This window comes from Papio anubis, chromosome 4, assembly GCF_008728515.1.
Source record: "Papio anubis isolate 15944 chromosome 4, Panubis1.0, whole genome shotgun sequence".
Classification (NCBI taxonomy): domain Eukaryota; kingdom Metazoa; phylum Chordata; class Mammalia; order Primates; family Cercopithecidae; genus Papio; species Papio anubis.
Window position 1 is genome coordinate 100,751,891 of NC_044979.1, and position 21,537 is coordinate 100,773,427.

Consider the following 21,537-nt stretch of genomic DNA (forward strand, 5'->3'; position numbering starts at 1 on the left):
TGAGTTTAGTCCTCCAGAAACAAGGAGGCAGGCATTCTTCCCATTTTACGTCTAGGAAAACGGAACCTCGGAGCGGAGCGGTAATTCGTCCTAGGCCTCTCGGACGACCAGGGCCAGGGTCAGAGTGAGGCCCCGAGCCCGGAGCCCGTGGGCGGTGCCCTGGGCGACACCGGGGCGTCCTGGCTGCGGCCTCCCACTCTGAGACACGAGTTTGCAGGACGCTCCACCCCTTCCCTCCCGCCCCAGCCAGCAGTCCCCAGAGAAGGGGAGGAGTTCTCGCAGCGCCGACGCCGCCGTCGCCACGGCAACGCGGCCATACTGCGCCCGACCGACCCAGCTGCCGGGTGCTGCGGCCCGGCGTGGGCCTAGTGGGCAGAGCCACAGCCACAGCCAGTGCCATGGACACCCTCTTCGTGGAGGAGGTGGCCGCCTCCTTGGTCAGAGAGTTCCTCAGCAGAAAGGTAACGGCTCGCTCCCTCCAAAACCCGGGAAGTGGCTCTAATTTGGGGGGATCATCGGGGTCTCCCCTGAAGGCTTTGCACCTTCTGGGAGGGCGCCCGTTCCCTGCCTTCTGTCTGCTCCAAAGATGCCCCAGAAGAGCGCCGCTTTCCCGGGACAGGGGAAACTACATTTCCCACAAGGCGTTTCTGCCGTCGTCAGCGGGCGCTTCCGCAAGGCAGGGTTTGAGCCGGTCCGCTGCCCTCCGGGGGAATCCGCGCTCCGGGGAGGCGGCAGCTGGGAAGGGGGATCGGGGACCGCGCCAAGCAATCCTAGCGCGGGCTCACAGCGGGCGGGCCTGCGCCCCAGCCTGGCTGCCGGCCTCCGTGCGCGACCCACGCAAGTCAGGGTCCCCACTCGGAAAGAACTTCTCCTCAGAGGGAACCCCAAAGGCCCAGAAAATTTCTTGACGGTCAAGCCCTTAGTCATTTTAGTCAACAGTGGGAATTCCAGTGGTTGCTTTAATTTTTGTAAGTTTTCCTATTGTCTTGTCCCAGGAGAGTTTCTGCAGCGCTCACAAGCTTGGAAGGTCCTTAGCTGTCATCCGGCCTCAGGGTGGAGATGGGGACCTCCGTGGGGAAGGAGCTTGCCGGGGGGTCTTAGGCGTGGTAGTGGAGGGGGACGTACATCAGTTCTTTCAACACGTGGTGACTGAGGGCTGCAGTCTGTGTGTTTTGTCTACCCTTGCAATGTCATACTGGGCTGGGGCGATGGACACTTGTCTGGTATGAAAACTCATACAGGTAATTTTTTGAATGGAGGAAAGGGGAAGGACTTTGAAGTCAGATGGAGAGGGTTCAAATATTTGCTACTAGTTTGCAGTGTGAACCTGAGTACTTTACTCAAGGCCTCACTTTCGTTATCTGTAAAACACGAAAATAAGACCTACCTTTTGCAGATTTAGAATGAGGATTAATAATAACATATGGGCAGCTCCCAAGCATTGGATCTGACATATAGATGCCATGTGCACGTAGGTGTTCAACTTTATACCTCCTCCCACCCTCACTGCCTCTGACACCAAACAGGTGTCTCTGAACTACACCTGTTTGGAAAGTGTCTTTGTGTGTTTTTTATGATTTATTTTTATTTGAAAAAATTTTAAATGCATTTGGCTTTGTCGCATCTGCCCTGTTTTTATGGCTAATTGACCCGCCATCACCAAGTCCTGGCTGCATGCTGGATATCAATTGACACACCCTGGGAAGCTGACTGTTACCATCATTTCTTTTAAGTCTAGTTCACTGAACAAAACTCTTAAGAGAGGGCTTCCTCATGTTCTTTCTTGAGTACAAATGAAGTCCAGTGTCCTCACTGACATCCAAGCCTGGCCTATAGCTTGACCCCAGCTTACCATCTCAATCTCATTTCCAGCCTCTCCCGCATCCCTCCCTCCAACCCCCCACTTGACATGGCCAAGTTCCCCTCGTCACCTCTCCCTCCTGTGTTTTATCTGGGCACACTAAGATCCTAAGAGTAGAGAGGAGTTGCCCACAGTTACTCAGAAGGTCATGGTGAGCTGGGGCTGCAGCCCAGGCATACTGCTTTCTCATCGCCTTCTGCTCCAGGGCAGAGACAGCGTGTTCCCCACAGGGTTTTGTGCAGGCAGTCATTGCACCCAGCAGTCGTAAGCAAGAGAGCTGCCACCTTGGTGCCTGGTACCTAGAAGGTGCTGGTCTGTTGTCTCAGATTCTCATAACAGTCCTGAAAGATAGGTATAAGGATTCCCTTTCACATAAAATTATCGTGAGACCAGGAGACCTAGAAACTTGCCCAGGGTGAGCAGGTCAGACCATGTAATTCCCCTGCTCAAACCCCTCTACTGGCTTCCCATCATAATTAGACTTCAAATCTCTCCATGACTTGACTCTGGCTACACTCAGACTTCATCTTCCATGACTGCTTGCTCCGCCCTCTACCCTCCAGCCACTTTGGCCTACTTGAAGTCACCAAGTGTGGTCTGCCCTCAGGGAGAGTCATGATAGTTTCCTAGAGATGGCAGAGTCCACTGAGGTGACTCTTCTGCTGCCCCAGCCTCTTGGGTCTGTGGCTCCACTCCTGCAGTGACTGTGCCATCCTCCCTCTGCCACCCTGCCCCATGGTCATGAGCTGGGCTTGTCGTTACCAGTACTGCGCCCTTTCTGTAATCTCAATTCCAAGCTTCCCACCTGTCAAAATTTCCAGCTTGTCCCCCTTCGTAGCCCCACATAAACTCTTCTCCAGCCTCACCACGTCTATATTGCATTGTTCCTGCCAACTGTTCACAGTCCCTCGGGCCTACCGTTACCCGCCTACTTCTCACCCACCCATCGTTATAATTGCACCCTCCATAACAGGCGCAGCTCTTTTGCCCTTCTCTCCCTTCATCATTCTCTTCTGGCAGTAAAATTCCATTCGCCCTGCTCCACACTTAGAGCTGAATGGGATTGGAGAGAAACACACCACCATGTTGATGGTGTCACTCTAAATCCATGACCGCTCACCCTTGTGGTACCTTATGGGTGTCTGCCCACCTGGTCGCAACTCTCCAGCCTGTTTACTCTCTCAAATCCTGGATGACCATTTCATACCTTCTTTCTCCTCAAACCCCAAAGCTCCTTCCCCATCTAATTTCGCTGAGAAAACAGAAGTCATGAGAGAAGTCCAACAGGCTCCCACTACCACACTTGATCACCTTCCTGGGTCTGCACCATTCACTGTGCTCTCTCTGGTGTTCCTGTGGATGACTTCTCCACACCCCTGGTTAGGCCCGCCCCTCCACGTGTGCATGCCCCCTTTTGTGTGCTCAGGGATGTCGCTGTCTCCTGCACCATGCATTTCCCTCCTCTACTAGGTTACTCCTATCAGCACATACACGTTGTGCTCCTGCAGAATCCCATCTTGACCCCCAAACCCCAGCTACTGGTTTATTATTTCCTCCCTTTATATAGAAACCCCGTAAAGGAGCTGTGTCTACTCATTTTAATTCTTTTCTCTGCTTTCTCAAACAAACCCATTCTAATCAGACTTTTGTCCCCACCATTCCGTGGAAATAGCTCTTGTTAGGGCCGTTATTAACCTGGAAATTTTAGTCCTTGCCCTTCTTGATCTAATGATTATGTTTGTCACAGTTGATTGTGTCCTTATGCTTGTCTTCTAGGAGACTGTCCCTCTTAGCTTTCCTCCTACTCCTCTGGGTGCTCCCTTCAACGTGTTTGCTGGTGCCCCTCGTTTCCCTGTCCTGTGCACTCTGGTGGGCCCAAGGACTCAGTTTATGGCACTCTTCTCTTCTCCTGTCTATTCACTCTCAAGACATCTCAGCCAGTCTTGTGGATTCCCATACCATCTATATGCTGACAATTCCCAAATGTCTATCTCTAGCTGAGACCTCTCCCTGAACTCTTTAATTCTTCCAACTGCCTATTCTACGTATCTGCTGGAATGGCTAACAAGCATCTCAACATGTCTCTGATAATGTTTCTACTTACACTTCAGACATCAAACATGTGGGGGATTTTTCCTCCATACAAACTAAGTCTCCAACTCTTCAGACACCAACTGGGTGTTGTACAATTCAATTCAGTCCTGACACTACCTATAGTTAGTGCAGACCCTGCAGGTTAAGGTCTCAGGCTCATGACTGCCCTCACTTCAGATGACAGTCAGAAGTCCCAAGTTGCCACCTGAACTTCTGACCAACCAGCTATAAATTGAGGGTTCCCACAACCCCCTCCACAGTTTTAATAATGTGGTAGAATGGCTCACAGAACTCGGAGAAACACTTTACTTACATTTACCAGTTTACTATAAAGGACACAATTCAGGAACAGCCAGATGGAAGAGATGCATAGGGCAAGGTATGGGTGGAGGGTCATGGAACTTCCATGCACTCTTCAGCACGCTGTCCTCCCAGCACTAACCTGGGAACTCCCTGAACCCCATCGTTCAGGAGATTTTATGTCGATTCTGTTATATAGGAATGTTCGATTAAATCATTGACCATTGGTGGTTAGCTCAATCTATAGCTCCTCTTCCCTCTCTGGGAGGTTGGGAAGTAGGGCTGAAAGTTCCAGACCTCTAATCAAGGTTTGCTCTTTCTGGTGACCAGCCCCTATCCTGAAGCCATCTAGGGGTCCCCAGCCACTAGTCATCACATTAGCATACAGATGACATTCTTATCACCCTGGAGATTCCAAGGGTTTTAGAATTTATGTGCCGGGAACCTGGGACAAAGAAAAAATATATATTTATCATAATGTCCAAAACTAAATTTCTGATTTCCTGTTCTTCCTACAACTGTGCCTATTGGAATAAATGGCATCTCTGTCCTTCTAATTGCCTAGGCCAGAAACTTTGGAATTATTCTTGGATTTTTCCTTTCTTGTGCACCTCATATCCAGTCCATCAGCAAATCTGTTAGCTTTGTCATCAGAGCACATACAGAATGTAGCCACTTCTTACCACTTCTGTTGCAAACACCTTGCTCCAAGCCACCCCTGTGTTTCATGTGAGTTGTGGATTGTTCAATAGCCTCCTAAATGGTTTCTCCTTAATCTTCTGCCTCCTACAGTTTATTTTCAACCTAGCAGCCAAGTGATCTTTCAAAAATATGTTGGTTCGAAATAGTAGCCTTCCCATTTCACAAAAGCCCACAAGGCCTTTCCTTATGAGTCTCTGGGTGACTTCTGACTTCCTTACCTCCTCTCCCCTGCCATGCAGCTCTAGATGCACTGGCCTTTTGCAACTGGCTCAGGGCCTTTGCACTTGCTATTCCTTGCCTGGAACACTTTTCTCCCAAGTGTCTGTGTGGCCTGCTCTTTTGATTCCTTCATCAATCAATGATGGCTTTCCTGACCACCTTTGATAAAGTAGCAGCCCATCCCCACACCCACCCTAGCTCTCTCTGTCTCCTTATACTATTTTGTATGTTTTTTCCCCGTATCATACTATATTTGTTGTCTCTCCCCCTGTAGAGTGCAAGTTCCCTGAGGACTGGGACTTTCATCTGTTCACTGCTCTGCCTCTAGCAACTGGACTTACGGACTAGTGGTCTGTTCCCTTCGTTTCACAGATAGGGAACCTGGGACAGGAGTGAGCATGTGGATGATGCTGAACAAATAGCTGACTATCTAAAACAGTGACTTTCATCCTTATCTTCCCTCTCCCTGCTTTGTCTCCCTAGTAGTATGTATTAGCAGCTGCCATACCATACATTTATGGTCTACTTTCCCAACAGAACATCAGCTCCTATTCCTTCTGTCTCTCCTGCATCTAGACCAGAGCCTGGCATATAGGAGGTGCATGACAGGTGTTTGTTGGGCAAATAAAGTTTGAGTGGGCTGGATGGGACTGAGGAATGACTGACTCCCAAGGGCACCCTTGTCCTCTACCCCAGTGGTATTTCTTTTCTTTTCTCTTTTCGTTTCTTTTTTCTTTTCTGTCCTTTTCTGCTTTCTTTCTTTCTTTTTTTTTAGAGACAGGGTCTCACTCTTTCATCCAGGATGGAGTGCAGTGGTGTAATCATAGCTCACTGTGGCCTTGAAGTCCTGAGCTCAAGGATTCCTCCTGCCTCGGCCTCTCAAAGTTCTGGGACTGCAGGTCTATGGCACCATGCCCAGGCCCCCAGTGGTTTTCAAATGCTGGTGTGCATCACACTCTAGAGCTGGGCGGGGAGGGGTGGGGTTTGTTAAATGTGCCAGGGCTTGCTGATTTGAACTGTTGACAGACATAAAGAATTATCCATCAGAGAAAGACCCTCGTTATAGCATGTTCCACATCACTTTGACTGGAGGGAAAGCCAAGGTTAAGCCCAGATGAAATGTGGGTGGTTGGTTTTGAACCCCAACTCTCCTTCAAGCGGACTCTTCCTGATGCACCTAATCCACCTTTTTTCCGACGCATATATCCATTTCTTTCCATTTCCCTTCCCTACAGCCTCCTCTTTACTCTGTTTGTTTCAAGGTTGTGTTCTTACTTTTAGATTCACAAATTGACCTTCTTACCTAAATTCATGGTGGGCATGGGTTTTGTCGTGTTTCCCCAGCAGCTAAAGCCTCTGTAAAATTCTGAACACAAAGACTCTGAGAGAAGCTGAGGCCTGTGTAGCACTGGGGGTCTGGAATCCATTAAGAACAAGGAGCACCCTAACACCAGGCTGAGCTGTTGGTGAGGCATGTTCTCAGCCTCCAGCCATTTGACAATCACCATGGCCCAGTGGGGTGGACAGAAAGTTGTGGTTGTTTTTCAGATGGAGAAGCCAGGCACTTGCGAACAGGACTCTCACTTCCCCAACCCCAGATTTTCCACTGCTAGAGCATGTCTCAGCTGGGCCTTGAACCTTGGTCTTCTGGCAGTTCAGGGTGGGATGATGGAAAGTGGCTTTGCTGGTGACTTAGCAGACATTTACCAAGAGCTTCCCATGGGCCTGGGTCCCAGAGTCACGAACTCACAGACTGGGATGGTTACAACCCCCGCCTGTGATGTGATTCCATTGTGTTAGGGCAAGTCAACCCTGTCTCCTGGTTTCCTCATCTGAGAGTGAAAGGAATGAATATTAGCCTTTTGTTTATGTTTTTTCTTTCATTTGTTTTTAAAGCTTCATATACTGTGATTCCAAATCTAGGACCAAACCCAGGACTCCTGTGCGCGAGTCCTGAACTCACTCCTTATCTGTGAAATGGCCTGAAAGCTTCAGCCTTCACTTAGCCCATGGGGCTGTTCTAAGAATCAGAATAATATTGATAATTGCAGAGGTGATGTCATGTGTAGAGGTTATATGAGAATTATCTTGGTGCACATCAGGAATCTTTTGCTTGTGCTTTATGAGAACAGCGGGCTTTGATTTAAGATGGTAAACAGCGATTCAGATTTCTTCCCTCAGGGCTTAAAGAAGACATGTGTGACCATGGACCAAGAACGCCCACGCTCTGACCTCAGCATAAACAACAGAAATGATCTTCGAAAGGTTTTGCATCTCGAATTTCTCTATAAGGAGAACAAGGTATGTGCTTTCTAAGGTGTGGTGTGGAGTCTTGGAACTGAGTTTGGCGCTGCCAGAGCACTCACGGGCCCTGCCAGTGACAGGAGAGGCTTGAGGCGCTCTTGGCCTGCCACACTTGTAGTCAGAGAGAAACGGACCCCCCAAGTGCGGACAGACCCCCAGCAGGAGTGGGTTTTCCGCCTTGGTCAGCTGGTGCCGCCCATTGGCGTGTTGTGTGTGTGTGTGGGGTTGTCGGGCTCATTTTCAACAGAGCCTGTGGCAGTGCTCAGCCTCCCACAGTTACTCCCTGTGCTCCCGCCTCCCCACACAAGGCTATTTTTAGTAAGACTGTACTTAAGAATATCGTATCCAGTTATACTAAAATTTTCCATTCCCTGCTTGTGTAAGAGTTTCCTTCTTCAGTTCTGAGTAATACCTTAGTCTTGAGTCTCCTGTGACATATAATTTAGGTAGAGGAGGGAATTGGGTTCAGCTAACCCAGGTGCATTAGAGTTGGGAAAGCAAATGGAACCGCATTTTCTGGGGCGAGAAGAAATCTCTGGTCCCCCATACTTGATCTCCCCAACCTGCTATTACAGGCTTTCATGGCACCCTATAGTTTTCCTGTTTTTGTGTTTATCACATTGGCAATAGAATATTTATGTGATTTTAAAATTAGTATCTGCCTCCCCCAATACCTTGGACACAGCAGAAGCCAGAAATGCAGTCTTTTTTGTTCACTATTATATCCCCATACATAAAGTGTTGTCCGATGGCATACTGAATAGTCAGTATATATTTGTGGAATAAATGAATGAATGACTATACAAATGAATGAAGCTACACTTTCTACTTAATTTTTTAAATCTGTTATGAAGACAGAAAAAGAATGGGCTGTCCAGCAAATCTTGCCTTGTGGTTGGGCATAGTGTCAGAGTCAAAAAGAAAATGATACAGTTCAGCATTTATCACAATTTTTTAAAAAGCAATAAAATGATATCTCATGTGGAAGTCCAATATGCAAAGCCAAGAAGGGAAAATGCTCTATTTGAAGTTGACAAAAGAAGGTCTTGCTTTCTCGGCTAGCCTCTCAGGGTCCAACTTTAAACCACTGATCAATTCCCTCCTCTCAGGAGGGAGCTGTGAGCCAGAGAGAGTTGGCTATCCAAGGTCTCACAGTCAGTTACCAGGTAGGGATGAGGCTAGAACCAGGTGTTTTGATTCCCCGTCCTATTGTAGGAGTGATTTTTTCAAATGGACTTTAGCAGTTTGGATTTGTATGGTGGTAGGACCAAGGCTATTTTTTGAGACACCCAGAGGATCCACTGAACCACTTGAAAACTATGCAAATATACGTCCTAGGCCAGGGAGGAACCTAGGTCAGGCATCTCTCAATAAAGTGAAGGATGGAATTTCAGGCAAACATATAAACTAAAAACAACTGGCACCTACAGGAGCACTCAGATTGCTAGAAATTGTCGTGCTCCCCTTTGAGGAGAAGTAGGCATTGGCAGCCAGGTGAAGTCTCTCAGGCTCAGTAAAGACATCATATAGAAGGCCTTTGTCCTCTGGGTCATGGGGTGACATGCAGGCACCTGTATCTCCTGTCCTGTAGCAAGTACTTTGTAAGTCCTGTGGAAAGACTGGTGACCCAGGCAGCAGATGCTCTGCAATCCTCCATCTGCTGTATTCTAAGGCAGGAGAGTGGACTGTACACTTTAGGAGAATTTTGTACAGAGAGTGGGACAGCTACCCAGAAAATTCAGTTAACCATTCTGGTCACATTGGGCTTTTAACATAAATGTACCTTACCTAATTTCCCAAAAGTGTCTTTGACATTGAAGCTATTTTTATTCCCTCATTGTAATATAGTCTCCCTAAGTAGTTGTTAGCTTAAGATACTTAAGATATTTTCATGAGATACTGATGATTTATACAGCAGTTATTAGCTGTTATACAATGAATTGGAGTGTATATTTTACAGGAAAATTACACATTAGTCTATCTATTACATAATAATTTTGACATTCATTCAGCACAGAGCTAGCCTGATTCCAGGAAAACCCTGCAATTTAATGTTAATATTTCCAGTAACTTGTTTTAACCTATTAGGTATAGGATAGATAAAAATGCCTATGTAAATTGAGATCTTGAAAAGCAATATCTAGATTCATATAAAGGCTGTGTCTGTTGTGAGCCAAGTGATGTGAAAAATCTTAAGGGATAATCAGGCAATTCAGGGGCTTAAGTCTTTCTTATTGAGAGAAAAAGCAAGAAGCTACAATAAATATAGTATCTTTCCCCTAACTCTCTTTATTGTAAGCTTCGTTTAATCTTAGACAAAATCGTTTTTGTTTGTATCTCTTACTGAAAAAAATAGTAAAACTGTCCCGGATTTTGTCTGATGAATCTGTTGGGTTTGGTCATAGTCCATGGGCTGTGGGTCTTAGTCCCCGAGTCCTGCTGCATGGATGAGAGGACTAGGAAGGCGGAGGACTTGGCATGCCTCGAGGGCCTGCTCTGCTAGGCTCCTTGATAGGTGCCTTGCTAGTCTGCAAAATCACAGAGTGCCCCATGTCTAGCCATGGCTCGGCAGGACCTGGGTGTTACTGGGCGAGTGGCTTGGGGACTGACACATGGCTGGGTCCCTGAGGCCAGCCTGCATATTGTTGCATAAATAGCTGTGTCTATCCAAATTACTCACGGGAATTTACATCTTTGCTGTTCTGGCATAGTATCAGTAGGGTGTGAGAATCTGTATTTTTAAAAAACGTCCAAAGGGAATATTTGGTATAGGCGGGGCTGGAAAATACTGGTATCGTTTAATTCCAAAACCTACTACTGAAGACTTTCATTTGCCTTTTGTTTTTAAGGTTGGGGTGTAAAGTGTGTCGGTCCTGACTGCTTCTCTGTGCTCTTCATGTTAACCTTCTATTCAGTTGTCTCTGTCGTCGCTGGTTTCAGTGTTAGATGCAGAGCTTACAAGCTAAAAAAATATTCAGGCCCCAAATACTTACAAATCTATAGGGTTAGTGTTCCCTACAGACTCTGTTTGTTAAATGAAGGGATATATATTTTATAAAGTTATTCCTTGGAGCAAAAAACCAAGAGGAAATTTGCTTGGGCATGCCTCTATTGCTATCACATTTTATTCTAGTTGTTTATTGAATCACCTGTCTCATGCACTGGATGCTAGTTCTTTTAGGGTAGAGATTTTGTTTTTGTCTCTGTGTCCCTACCCAACATAGTACCTGACATATATAATATGTGGCCAGTAAATGTTGGCTGAAAGCTTGTATCAATGAGTGAGAAGTTGATAAACTTACTCAAAGAAGTGGAATAGTTGTTTTTTCCACTCTTCCGTGAAGCTGTATATAAATTAATGATTTTTTTTTCTCTCCCAATGATAGGCAAAGGAAAATCCTCTAAAAACAAGTCTTGAACTCATCACCAGATACTTTCTGGATCACTTTGGAAATACAGCTAACAATTTCACTCAAGATACTCCAATCCCTGCACTCTCGGTTCCAAAGAAAAATAACAAAGTGCCATTGAGATGCTCAGAGACTACACTGGTAAATATATATGACCTTTCAGATGAAGATGCAGGATGGAGAACATCATTGTCAGAAACAAGCAAAGCCAGGTATCTTTTCCCATTATTCTGTTTATTAGTTTCCTATTGCTGCTATAACAAATTACTATGTATTTCATGGCTGTTTCAGTCAGTATTCTCCAGAGGAACAGAATCAATATGGTCTCCCTGTGTGTGTGTGTGTGTATGTGTGTGCGTGCATGTATCTATATGCATATGTACCTGTATGTATATATATAAAGAAGTTTGACCAGGTGCAGTGGCTCATGCCTGTAATCCCAGCACTTTGGGAGGCCAAGGCAGGAGGATCATTTGAGGCTGGGAGTTCAAGTTCAGCCTGGATAACATAGAGAGACCCTGTCTCTACAAAAACTTAAAAAAAAATTAGCTAGGGGTGGCAGTGTGCACATACAGTCCCAGCTACTCAGGAGGCTGAGGCGGGAAGATCATCTGAGCCCCGGAGTTCAAGGCTGCCGTGACTTATGTTCACACCACTGCACACTAGCTTGGGAGATGGAGTGAGACACTGTCTGTTAAAAAAGAAAAAAAAAAAAGGTTTATTTTAAGGAGGTGGCTGATGGGACTGTAAGGGCTGGTAAGTCTGAAATCTGTAGGGCAGGCTGGAAATCTGGAAACTCAGACAGGATTTTCATGTTACAATCTTGAGAAAGAATTTCTTCTTTGAGAAACATCAGATTTTGCTTTTAAGGCCTTCACCTGATGGGGTGTGGCCCACCCACATCACTGAGGATAATCTGCCTTACTTAAAGTCAACTGATTGTAAATGTTAATCACATTTACAAAATGCCTTCACAGCAACAGCTAGATTGATACTTGACTAAACAACTGGGTACCACAGCCTAGCCACTTTGGCATATAAAATTTAATCCTCACAGTAGTTAAAGCAATACCAATTTATTCTCTTACAGTTCTGCAGGTCAGAAGTGTAAAATCAGTCTCACTAGACTAAAGGCAAAGTGTTAGCAGGCCTGGTTCTGTCTGGAGGTTCTGAGGGGAAAATCCATTTTCTTTTCTTTTTTAGCTTCTAGAGGTCACCTATGTTCCTTGACTCTTGGCCCCTTCTTCCATTTTAAAGCACATTGCTCCAGCCTCTGCTTGTGTTGTTATATCTGCTAACTTTACTACTACCTTTGATCCTCTTGTCTCCTTCTAAGAAGGACCCCTGTAATTACATTGGGTCCACCAGATAATCCCATTTTACGACTCTTAATTTAATCACATCTGTAAAATCCCTTTTACTGTGTAGCTAACCCACTTACGTAGTTAACCATAAGTGGGTTAACCCACTTATGCCTAGTGTTCCATTATTGGAACACTAAGCATGTGGGAGTTATTTATATCCTACTGCTCAAGGTCATCGCCAAGGTCTGATTTTTCACTCATGCAAAAATTCAAAAAATTGCAACCTCTGGCATAAATGGATTAATAGATTCCAGGGATAAGGATGTGAATATCTTTTGGGGGGTCACTGTTCAGCTTCCCACACTCTGTGTTTTCAAAATCTCTGCTGTGAAGTAGTGTTATTATCCTGTTGAGGCTGTCAGAATGGACTACTTTGCGATGGAGAGTAGTTACGATTCACTGTGTTTATTTTAAATTCCATGGTTGTAAGGTTCAAGCACTTGCTTTATTTGATTTTCTTAAAAACAGGGGTATGGTATTGGTATTCTAAAAGGCAACAAAACACTGTAGAGATGGGAAAAATCTGAAAAATAAGCTCTTTAAAAAATCTTAGGAAGAAAATGAATTGGCATTCTTGATTGAACCTCTATTATCTGGGAAACAATGACATTAAATTAAGACCTTAAGACACTGCAGTCCCCAGTAGTGAGCTTAACTTCCTGGGAATGGGTGCTGTCTTCTGGCTCCATTGAAAAGCATTTCCTTTCCTGAGGGTCGCTGAAAGTCAGGGCATGGGTGTCAAGCTGCCAAAAGGTGGGACCATGACGAGCAATTAGCACAAGGATTCAGAGGTGCAGGGTTGTAAGGGGCTATGAAGAAGCTCTTCCTCCAAGGCACTTACTGCCTGGCTGGGAAGTGAAATATTTCTGACACAATAAAAAAGCAACTAGGAAGTTGAAGCTCCTGAGTCCTACCCAGTTACCCAAGCCAAAAATATGGGTGTTCTTGCCTCTTCCTTGTCTGTCATCTTCTGCATCTGTGAGTCCTGTGAGCTCTTCACCCAGAGTGATAGTAGGCACTTTCCTTCTTTCCTCCTTTCTCTGCCCACCGGCGAGGGCCTCAGTTCACACTCCCATCCTCTTTTCCTGGTTAACTCCTACAGCCCCTCCCTGGTCTCCAGGCCTCTAGTGATCTTCCCTCCCTGGTCTTCAGGCCTCTAGTGATCTTCCCTCAAATCCACCCTTACCCTAAGATAGTGTGAGCTTTCCACGAAAGGAGTCTGGCCATGCCGCTCCCCTGCCAAAAGGCTTCGGACATTCCCTGCAGCTTTCAGGGTAAACTCCTTAGAATACCATGCAGAACCCCATTCCTGACCAGCCCCGGCTGCTCCCCTGAGCACATTCTGCCTTAGAGGCCTGTGTGCTGGGGCTGGGCCTTCTGCTGGGGACCTCTTGCTGCCTGATTCTCTCAGACTCAGGTGCTGCCTTCTCTGGGAGCCCTTCGGGATTTCCCCAGGCTGGTTCCAGTCCCTTCCTCTGCTTGACATGCCCCAATCTCAGCACACACGACTGCCCTCCCGCATGTGATCCAGTGCCTGGTAAGCAGCTTGGCATAGGGTAGGGGGCCGTACCCATTTGCGGCAGAGCCCAGTAGTAGAAAATAGCTGAGCCTGTGTCACAGGAGTGCTGGCTTCTGGGTGATCAGAGGTAAGATTCCCCTTTGCCTGGGTCTCTTGCTTTGTCTTGTGGGCTCTCTCACTCTTGTACTTTCTGAGTCTGTGCTTATTCTCATGGTCTCTCACCTTCTTTTGTTCTTTTTTGCTCTCTTCCTTCCTCTCTCTCTCTCTAACACACACACACACACACACACACACACACACAGCCATTGGCACACCTGACTCCAGGTTTAGCTGAACAGCGGGGAATGCCAAGTTTGCTGTGGGTCTTCTCCATGCTTCTCAGTGGTGTGCGGCAAGGCTGGGCTTCACATACCCCATGACTGTACTGAAAGATTATAGTCTTCCTTAGTCATTCAGGTCTGGAAGACTAAGGACGCTCTTTAGTCTTAAGGACTTGAGGAGTCCTGTTATGGATCATCATCTCTGAATTTGTTTGCTTGTTTACTGGCCTTATTTTGTAGGGCAGACTTGCCCTGATACCAGAGTATTGTCTGTTCCTTGTCTTTCATGATAATGCACTGGCTGGTTAGAAGTCATCATAGACTTGTTAATGGGCTTGCTTTGAGTGCCCATTGAATGTGGAATTTGCTATCTTTGTTATTGATTCCTTCTGGGGAGTCTGTTTTAATGGAAATATTCCTTTTTCACAGACATGACAATCTTGATGGAGATGTACTTGGTAATTTTGTATCATCTAAAAGGCCTCCACACAAAAGTAAGCCCATGCAGACGGTTCCGGGTGAAACTCCTATGTTGGCTTCTGCGTGGGAGAAGACGGACAAGCTTCACTTGGAGCCCTCCTTGGATGTGAAGAGGATGGGAGAGAATTCCAGGCCAAAGTCTGGTCTGATTGTGCAAGGCATGATGGCTGGGCCCATCGCCAGCTCCCCACAGGTGGGGCTATTGCTCTTTCTATTGTTATGAGATTGGAGGCTGAGGACTGGGCCAGGCTTAAGGCACGCCTGGGTTTATTTGGGGTACCCCACAGGACAGTCCGAGAAGAGGGCCTGTGTGTGGGGTGGGAAGTACACTGCCTCTGTTTTCTCCCTGGCTCTACTGTCAGTGACCCATGAGGCCTTGAGCAGGTCTCCTTTCCTGCCCTTAGCTTACCCATTTTGTCTGTGAGGTGGATGCCATGGTTTTCTATTCCTCTGCTGGGTGAGAATACCTGCTCAGCTTTGTCTTTGCAATTCAGGAGTGGAGAACCTATCCAGGTTTAGAGAGCATCTTCAGGCTGAGTGTGGTGGCTCACGCCTGTAATCCCAACACTTTGGGAGGCCGAGGTGGAAGAATCGCTTGAGCCTAGGAATTGAGCCTGGGCAACATAGGGAGACACTTGTCCCACTGCCCCATCTCTACAAAAAATTAAAAAGTTAGCCAGGTGTGGTGGTGTGCATCTGTAGTCCTAGATACTTAGGTGGCTGAGTGGGGAGGATTGCTTGAGCCTGGGAGGTTGAGGCTACAGTGAGCTGTGATCATGTGACTGTGCTCTGGCCTGGGCAAGAGTGAGACCCTGTGTGAAAAAAAAAGAAAAAAGAAAAAAAAAAAAAAGAAAGAAAAAAAAAAAAAAGAAAAAAACCAGAGAGCATCTTTTAAAATAAATGTGAAACATGATAGTTAAAAGGGACTAAAACCCCAAAGACTTATGGTTTCATTTATTCTGCTTTTATTTTTTTCTCTTTCAAAAAAAGATTCTAAAAATTTCACATTGTTGTTTTATAGTCTCCCTTACAGGGTGACCATGGTAGAGTTCCATTAGGCAGAGAGACAAAACCAAATCAGAGACATATGTAAAAGAAGTTTGCAAAACAACAAACAGAAAAGCAAAGCAAAAGTAAACACCAAACTCAAAGTGCCATGTCAGTCAAATCAGGGAGCCTGAGCCAACAAAAAATAGGTGTCTGTGTCCACTTACGCTCTCACTTACCTGCTGTATGTTTAGGTGTGGTGTAGGTGCTGGCACTGTTCTCTCAGTTCATTTGGAATTAGGACAGAAAGAAGTGGGTCCTCTCCCTGCCCCTGGCTCCATCTTGTGGGATCTTTGGTCAAGGTTTTTATTTCTCTTGGCTGCAGTCTCTTCTATTAGACCAGCTGTCTGAGGCCCCATAGGGCTCTGGGATTTCAGTGCTCTCGAGATCATGCAGTCTTGGGGTACAGATCAAGGAAGAGCCTGCCCGCCACTGTGTAGTTCAGGCCACAGCTCACCTTGATGTCATACCCCATCCTAGGCCTTCTTGTTGAAGAAGGACATTCATAAACTGAACCCTGTCCAGAGGAAAGGGGCTAGAATGGTGAACAGTTTGGAGGAAATTAAAAGGTTTAGAGATGTTTAATCTTGTGGGAGATTGGCAGAATGTAAGAGATTTCTTTGAATATGGAGGTTGGAATAGCCTATCTCCATGTGAGATAAACTCTGTTTGCAATCTTGAGCTTAGTCTGTAAGCCTCCTGAGAGCAGGACACTGTTGTGTTTCTGTGTAGTGCGTGGTGTGTGCTTGCTGGCACCATTGTTGGGTTGAGTGGTGTAGCCTTGCCTGGTGGCTCCAGACAGCACAACTGGCACCAGTGGATGGAGGTTGGTATAGGAGCCCTCCATTAGTCAGAGCCACTTCAGCAGTGGAGAAGGTTGTTTTGAAAGGGACTCAGCTAGTTGTGTGAAAGGGAAGTTAGGTCACCCATCTGCTGGGGACACTGTGGAAGGAGCCCTGCCTGGGTGACAGTTTAGACTTACATCAGTGGTTCTTAGACTTTTAGCCTCAGGCTGTCTTTATACTCTTAAAATTATTGTGGAGTGCAAAGAGCTTTTGTTTATGTAGGTGTGTCTATTGCTATTTACTATATTTGAAATTAAAAGTGAGAAGTTAAAAATATTTACTTACAAAAATCATTAAAAATAACAGTAGTAAACCTATTACATGTAACACGATATATTTTAATAAAAAATACATTTTTCAAAACAAAACATTAGTGAGATGAGTAGCATTGTTTTACATATTTTTGCAGATCTCTTTAACGTCTGGTTTAGTAGTAGATAGTTCAAGCCTCATATTTGCTTTTGCATCCAGCGTGTTGCAATATGGTGTTTTGGTTGAAGTGTGTGAAGAAAATCTGGCCTCACCTAGATAAGCAGTTGGAAAAGGGAAAAGTATTTTAATAGTCTTTTCAGAAAACTGAGGTTTTTTTTTTTTTGATGCTACACCGAAACTAGACAAGTTGTAGTTTCTTAATATGAAATCTTAAACCATATCAGTAAACTTTTTGTACCTTATCAATTTCCCTTGGTATGTCTTGCACTTTGAATTTTTTACCCCTGAAAGATTTAGTAGCATGATATATTGGTCATTTGGAAAATATTGGTTACTGAGTTATATAGATCTTCCAAATGTGGACACATCTCATTAGACAAAAAGAAAATTGCGCCAAAGAATTTCATTTGTTGATGTCACTCCCAGCTGATCCAAGAAGTTTTTAAGTATTGCAAAGCTCTCAAACTCACAGTGGCAGTTAGAAGTTTTCCAAAATTCTAATTTTTACCTGACAGCTTGTGTTTTATCACTGACAAAAATACACCATTTGTTTCCCTTGAGGTGACAGGCTCAATTGATTTTCAAGAAAATGCCTGCCAAATACCCACGCTTGAGTAACCATAGTTTGTCTGTCAGTGGTTCCATGAAAAAACCAGCAAGCTCACTCGCAGCCTAGACAGTCGTGCAGTGCCAGCTGCCATCCTCCATGCTCAGCGGAATGCCTGCACGCCCCTCCCACTGTATCACTCAGGGTGTTGAAGAGATGTGTGCTGGAGAGTCTAAGGGCATAAAATGAATACTTTTTATGTATCAGCATGGACATTCCTCAGTGAAGTCAGCACTTTGTTCACCTATTTTCACTGTGAGTGTGCAGGTAAAGAGGGCCTTGGGCACTAGTAGAGTTTGGTGCCACTGCCTTGTTTCGTGCTTGGGACCAGCAGTTTTTCCCACTGTTGCTTTGTGCACAAAGTCAGCACAGTGGAAAAAGGCACCTGGGACCAGCAGTTTTTCCCACTGTTGCTTCGTGCACAAAGTCAACACAGTGGAAAAAGGTAAATTGTGTCATCTTACTACTATCAAAATAGTTTTGAATTCCCTAAAAGGGTCTAGGGACTCTTAGGGGTTGGTGGACTACTCTGAGGACCAGTAAACCAGAGGAACACCAGGGTCCTGTCCTAGCATGACGTCCTGACCATCAAGTGTGTGCAGTGGAGGTCCCCTTTGTACCTGCGCTGTGAGGGAGATGGCTTGGACCCGCTTCGCCGCCGAGGGCATTGCTGCAAACTTCTCCTTTTGGTAATTGTTTTGGGAGGTGGTATCTGAAACCCGCAAAGGATGTTGAAGGAAGGGTTGCTATAGAATTTCGCCAGATTCTCTAGAAGGGACATTGTGGCCTTTGAGTACCTTGGCCATACTTACTGGTTGCTCAGGAGAAAAGAGCCAAAGATTGTTGGGTATTTCATCATTTTTACTACATCACTTCTGTATTTAAGAATGACTTAAGAGGCTGGGCTCCCTGCAGCAGCTCCAGCTCCCTTCGGCCAGAAGTTTGAGTCTCCTTGGGAATGGTGACTAATGTCTTCCCCACTTTGTGCAGGGGATGTCCTGAGTGGCTTTGGGAGGAGGTTTATAGTGCTTAGTAATGTCTGCTTAGCCAGAACATTACAAAATTAAGGTTTCCTTATTCCAACCCAGGCTTTACTATTTGGTCTTGGATTATTTCTGGAAATATTGAGAGGTTCAGAATTTTAAACCAAGGAAAAGCCTGGTATGTCTGTCTTTGTCTCCCCACCCTCCCATTAGTAACAACACGAGTTCCCATTTCCTCCACTAATCTTTGACAGTAAGGGAGGATATTTGGATATTTAATTGACTCCTCTAGAATTCCTTCATTTCAAACACTAAGCAAATCTTGAGTGCCTATTAGGTATACGCTGCTGAGCTGGGTGCCCTGTGAACACCAGAGGCAAATTAAGAATGACCTCTGCCATCAGGAGGGGGTTAAGACCCTATGTAAGTGGGCACAGGGCAAATACATGTAGGAGTAGTCCGCGTTTGCTGACTGCTGCAGTACGTCTGGCTCTGTGCTAGTGCCTTGCACGGGTCTCATTTCATCCTCCGTACAGTCTTGTCGGAGAGAAGTACTACAGGTGCCTCATCCCTCGTCCAAAACCTTTGGGCTGGATGTCTTTTGGAATTTATATATATGTATATTTTAAATTTGGAAAGGAAGTACAGTGCATGAGATACATACCACATAATGCCTTTTGTAGGGTTTGTGGTAGCACCCCATGAGCAAAAAACATGACCATTTCAGCCACTCCATGTAAGAATGAATATTCACATTTTAAAAAGACTATAAGCAGCCTCACAACAGTTAAGAATTTACCACAGGATTTTAAAAAATCTTTCATTTTCAGAGGTTTTGGGATTTATTTATTTATTTTTTTTTGAGACGGTGTCTCGCTGGCCCAGGCTGGAGTACAGTAATGCGATCTCGACTCACTGCAATCTCTGCCTTCTGGGTTTAAGTGGTTCTCCTGCTTCCACCTCCCGAGTAGCTGAGATTACAGTCATGCACCACCAGGCCTGGCTATTTTTTTGTATTTTTAGTAGATATGGGGTTTCACCATGTTGGCCAGGCTGGTCTGCCCGCCTTGGCCTCCCAAAGTGCTAGGATTACAGGCGTGAACTACCATCCCCAGCCTGGTTTTGGGATTTAGAAATGACAGGTAGTGGATTGTGGACTGGTTATATTACAGGTGAGGAAATCAGGGACAGGGAAGTTAAGCAGCCTGCCACAGGTGACACAGCTGGTAGGTGGTAATGCAGACTGGAGCGACGGCTTCACCTGCTGCATGAACCTGCTCTCTGTAGGGGCTGCGAGAGAAAGGCCCAGGCTTGCTCTGAGGTTCCGGCAGGCGGGGCGTGCATCACTGAAAGCACAGAGGTGGCAGCATTTGAGTAGCTCCTCAAAGAATAGGCAGGATTTTAAGGGAAAGAGTCAGGGGTGGGAAAATACATTCCTGGGAGAGACATCACATCATGGGCAAATGGTTGAAGTGGGATCTGTGTTTTCCAGCTCCCCTCAAGGGTCCTCACTGCTTTTGTCCTTACTCCCTTTAGGATTCTTTTCACAGACGCTCTCTGAGACGGTCCTCACCCTCAAGCAGCTCCACCCAACCCCAAGAAGAGAGCCGGAAGGTCCCTGAGCTCTTTGTCCGTACCCAACAGGACATTCTGGCCTCGAGCAGCAGCTCCCCCTCCAGGACCTCTCTGGGTCAGCTTAGTGAACTGACCGTGGAAAAGCGGAAGACCACTGCCAGCAGCCCTCCCCATCTGCCCAGCAAAGGGCTGCCCCCGCGGGACAGGGCCAGGCCGAGAGATCTTTCTGAGGACAGCCCAGCGGTGGATGGCAGCACAGACGTGGACAGGATGCCCTTGAAGCTCTACTTGCCTGGTGGTAATTCTAGGATGACCCAGGAGAGGCTGGAAAGAGCGTTCAAACGGCAGGGCAGCCAGCCCGTATCTGTCAGGTGAGTGTGCCACGCAAAGGTGACGGCTTTTCAAAAAGAAACTCTACCTCTCACATGTTGTCTAGTCCCTAATGGCTCCCAAGGGGCCTTCTTAGGCTTCTTGGTCTCTCAGAACAAGCCTGCGAAGTAACCAGCAAGGCAGAGTTTGTTATGGTCTACCAGGAAGAAAACTCAGCCAGAGCTCACACACCTGGAAAGCTGAAGAATGCTCTAGATAGGGGTGTCCAACCTTTCGGCTTCCCTGGGCCACACTGGAAGAAGACTTGTCTTGGACCACACATAAAATACACTAACAACAGTTGATGAGCTAAAAAAAATCACAAACAAACCTCAATGTTTTAAGAAAGTTTATGAATTTGTGTTGGGCTGCATTCAAAGCCGTCCTGGGCTGCATGTGGGCTGCGGGTTGGACAAGTTTGCTTTAGCAGATGGGCTCAAAACATACCTGCAGCAACGTGGCCAGGCAGACTTGGCTAAGAGTTTCTTGTGGGAAGCCAGAGATACAGTGATGAATCAGCTCCCACAAGGATCCCTTAGGGCATTATTTCTATTTTATTTTATTTTTCACCCTATGCTTACTTTTATTCTTTACAGTAGGCCTTGATGATTCCTACATTGATTGATTTTTTTAATGTTAAACCAACCTTACATTCTAAGAATAAATCCCACTTGGCTATGATAGATTATCTTTTTGTATATCATTGGATTTGACTTATTAATATTTCGTGTAGGGATTTTATGTATAAGTTTATGAAGGAGATTGGTGGGCATATTTCCTTTCTTGCAACAGCTTTGTCAGTTGCTGATACCTAGGTTATGCTAGAAGTGGTCCCTCTTTTTCTATCCCCTTGAAGAGTAAGTATAAGATTGATGTGATTTCTTCCTTAAATATTTGGGAGAATTTACTGGAGAAATTTTCTGTGCATTAGGTTGAAAGGTTTAAATTATGTATTCAATTAAATCTTTTGAATTCAAATTTCAACTTTCTTCTTGTGCAAGTTTTGGCAAGTTGTATTTTTTCAAAGACTTTGGCCACTATATATATATATGTTTTTAATTTATTGGTATAAAATTGTATAATTATATTATCCTCTTATTATCACT

General features: G+C 45.6%; 1 protein-coding gene across 1 annotated transcript in view; it reads left to right on the forward strand.

Moving 5' to 3' along the window:
- Positions 1–275: 275 nt before the first annotated feature.
- Positions 276–21,537, forward strand: part of MINDY4 (MINDY lysine 48 deubiquitinase 4) — a 131,687-nt gene continuing 110,425 nt past the window's right edge. The window contains 5 exon segments of the mRNA XM_009203158.2: positions 276–461; positions 7,358–7,477; positions 10,867–11,102; positions 14,523–14,766; positions 20,024–20,433. Of these exon segments, the coding sequence (XP_009201422.2) occupies positions 399–461; positions 7,358–7,477; positions 10,867–11,102; positions 14,523–14,766; positions 20,024–20,433 (1,073 nt within the window). The 5' untranslated portion in view covers positions 276–398.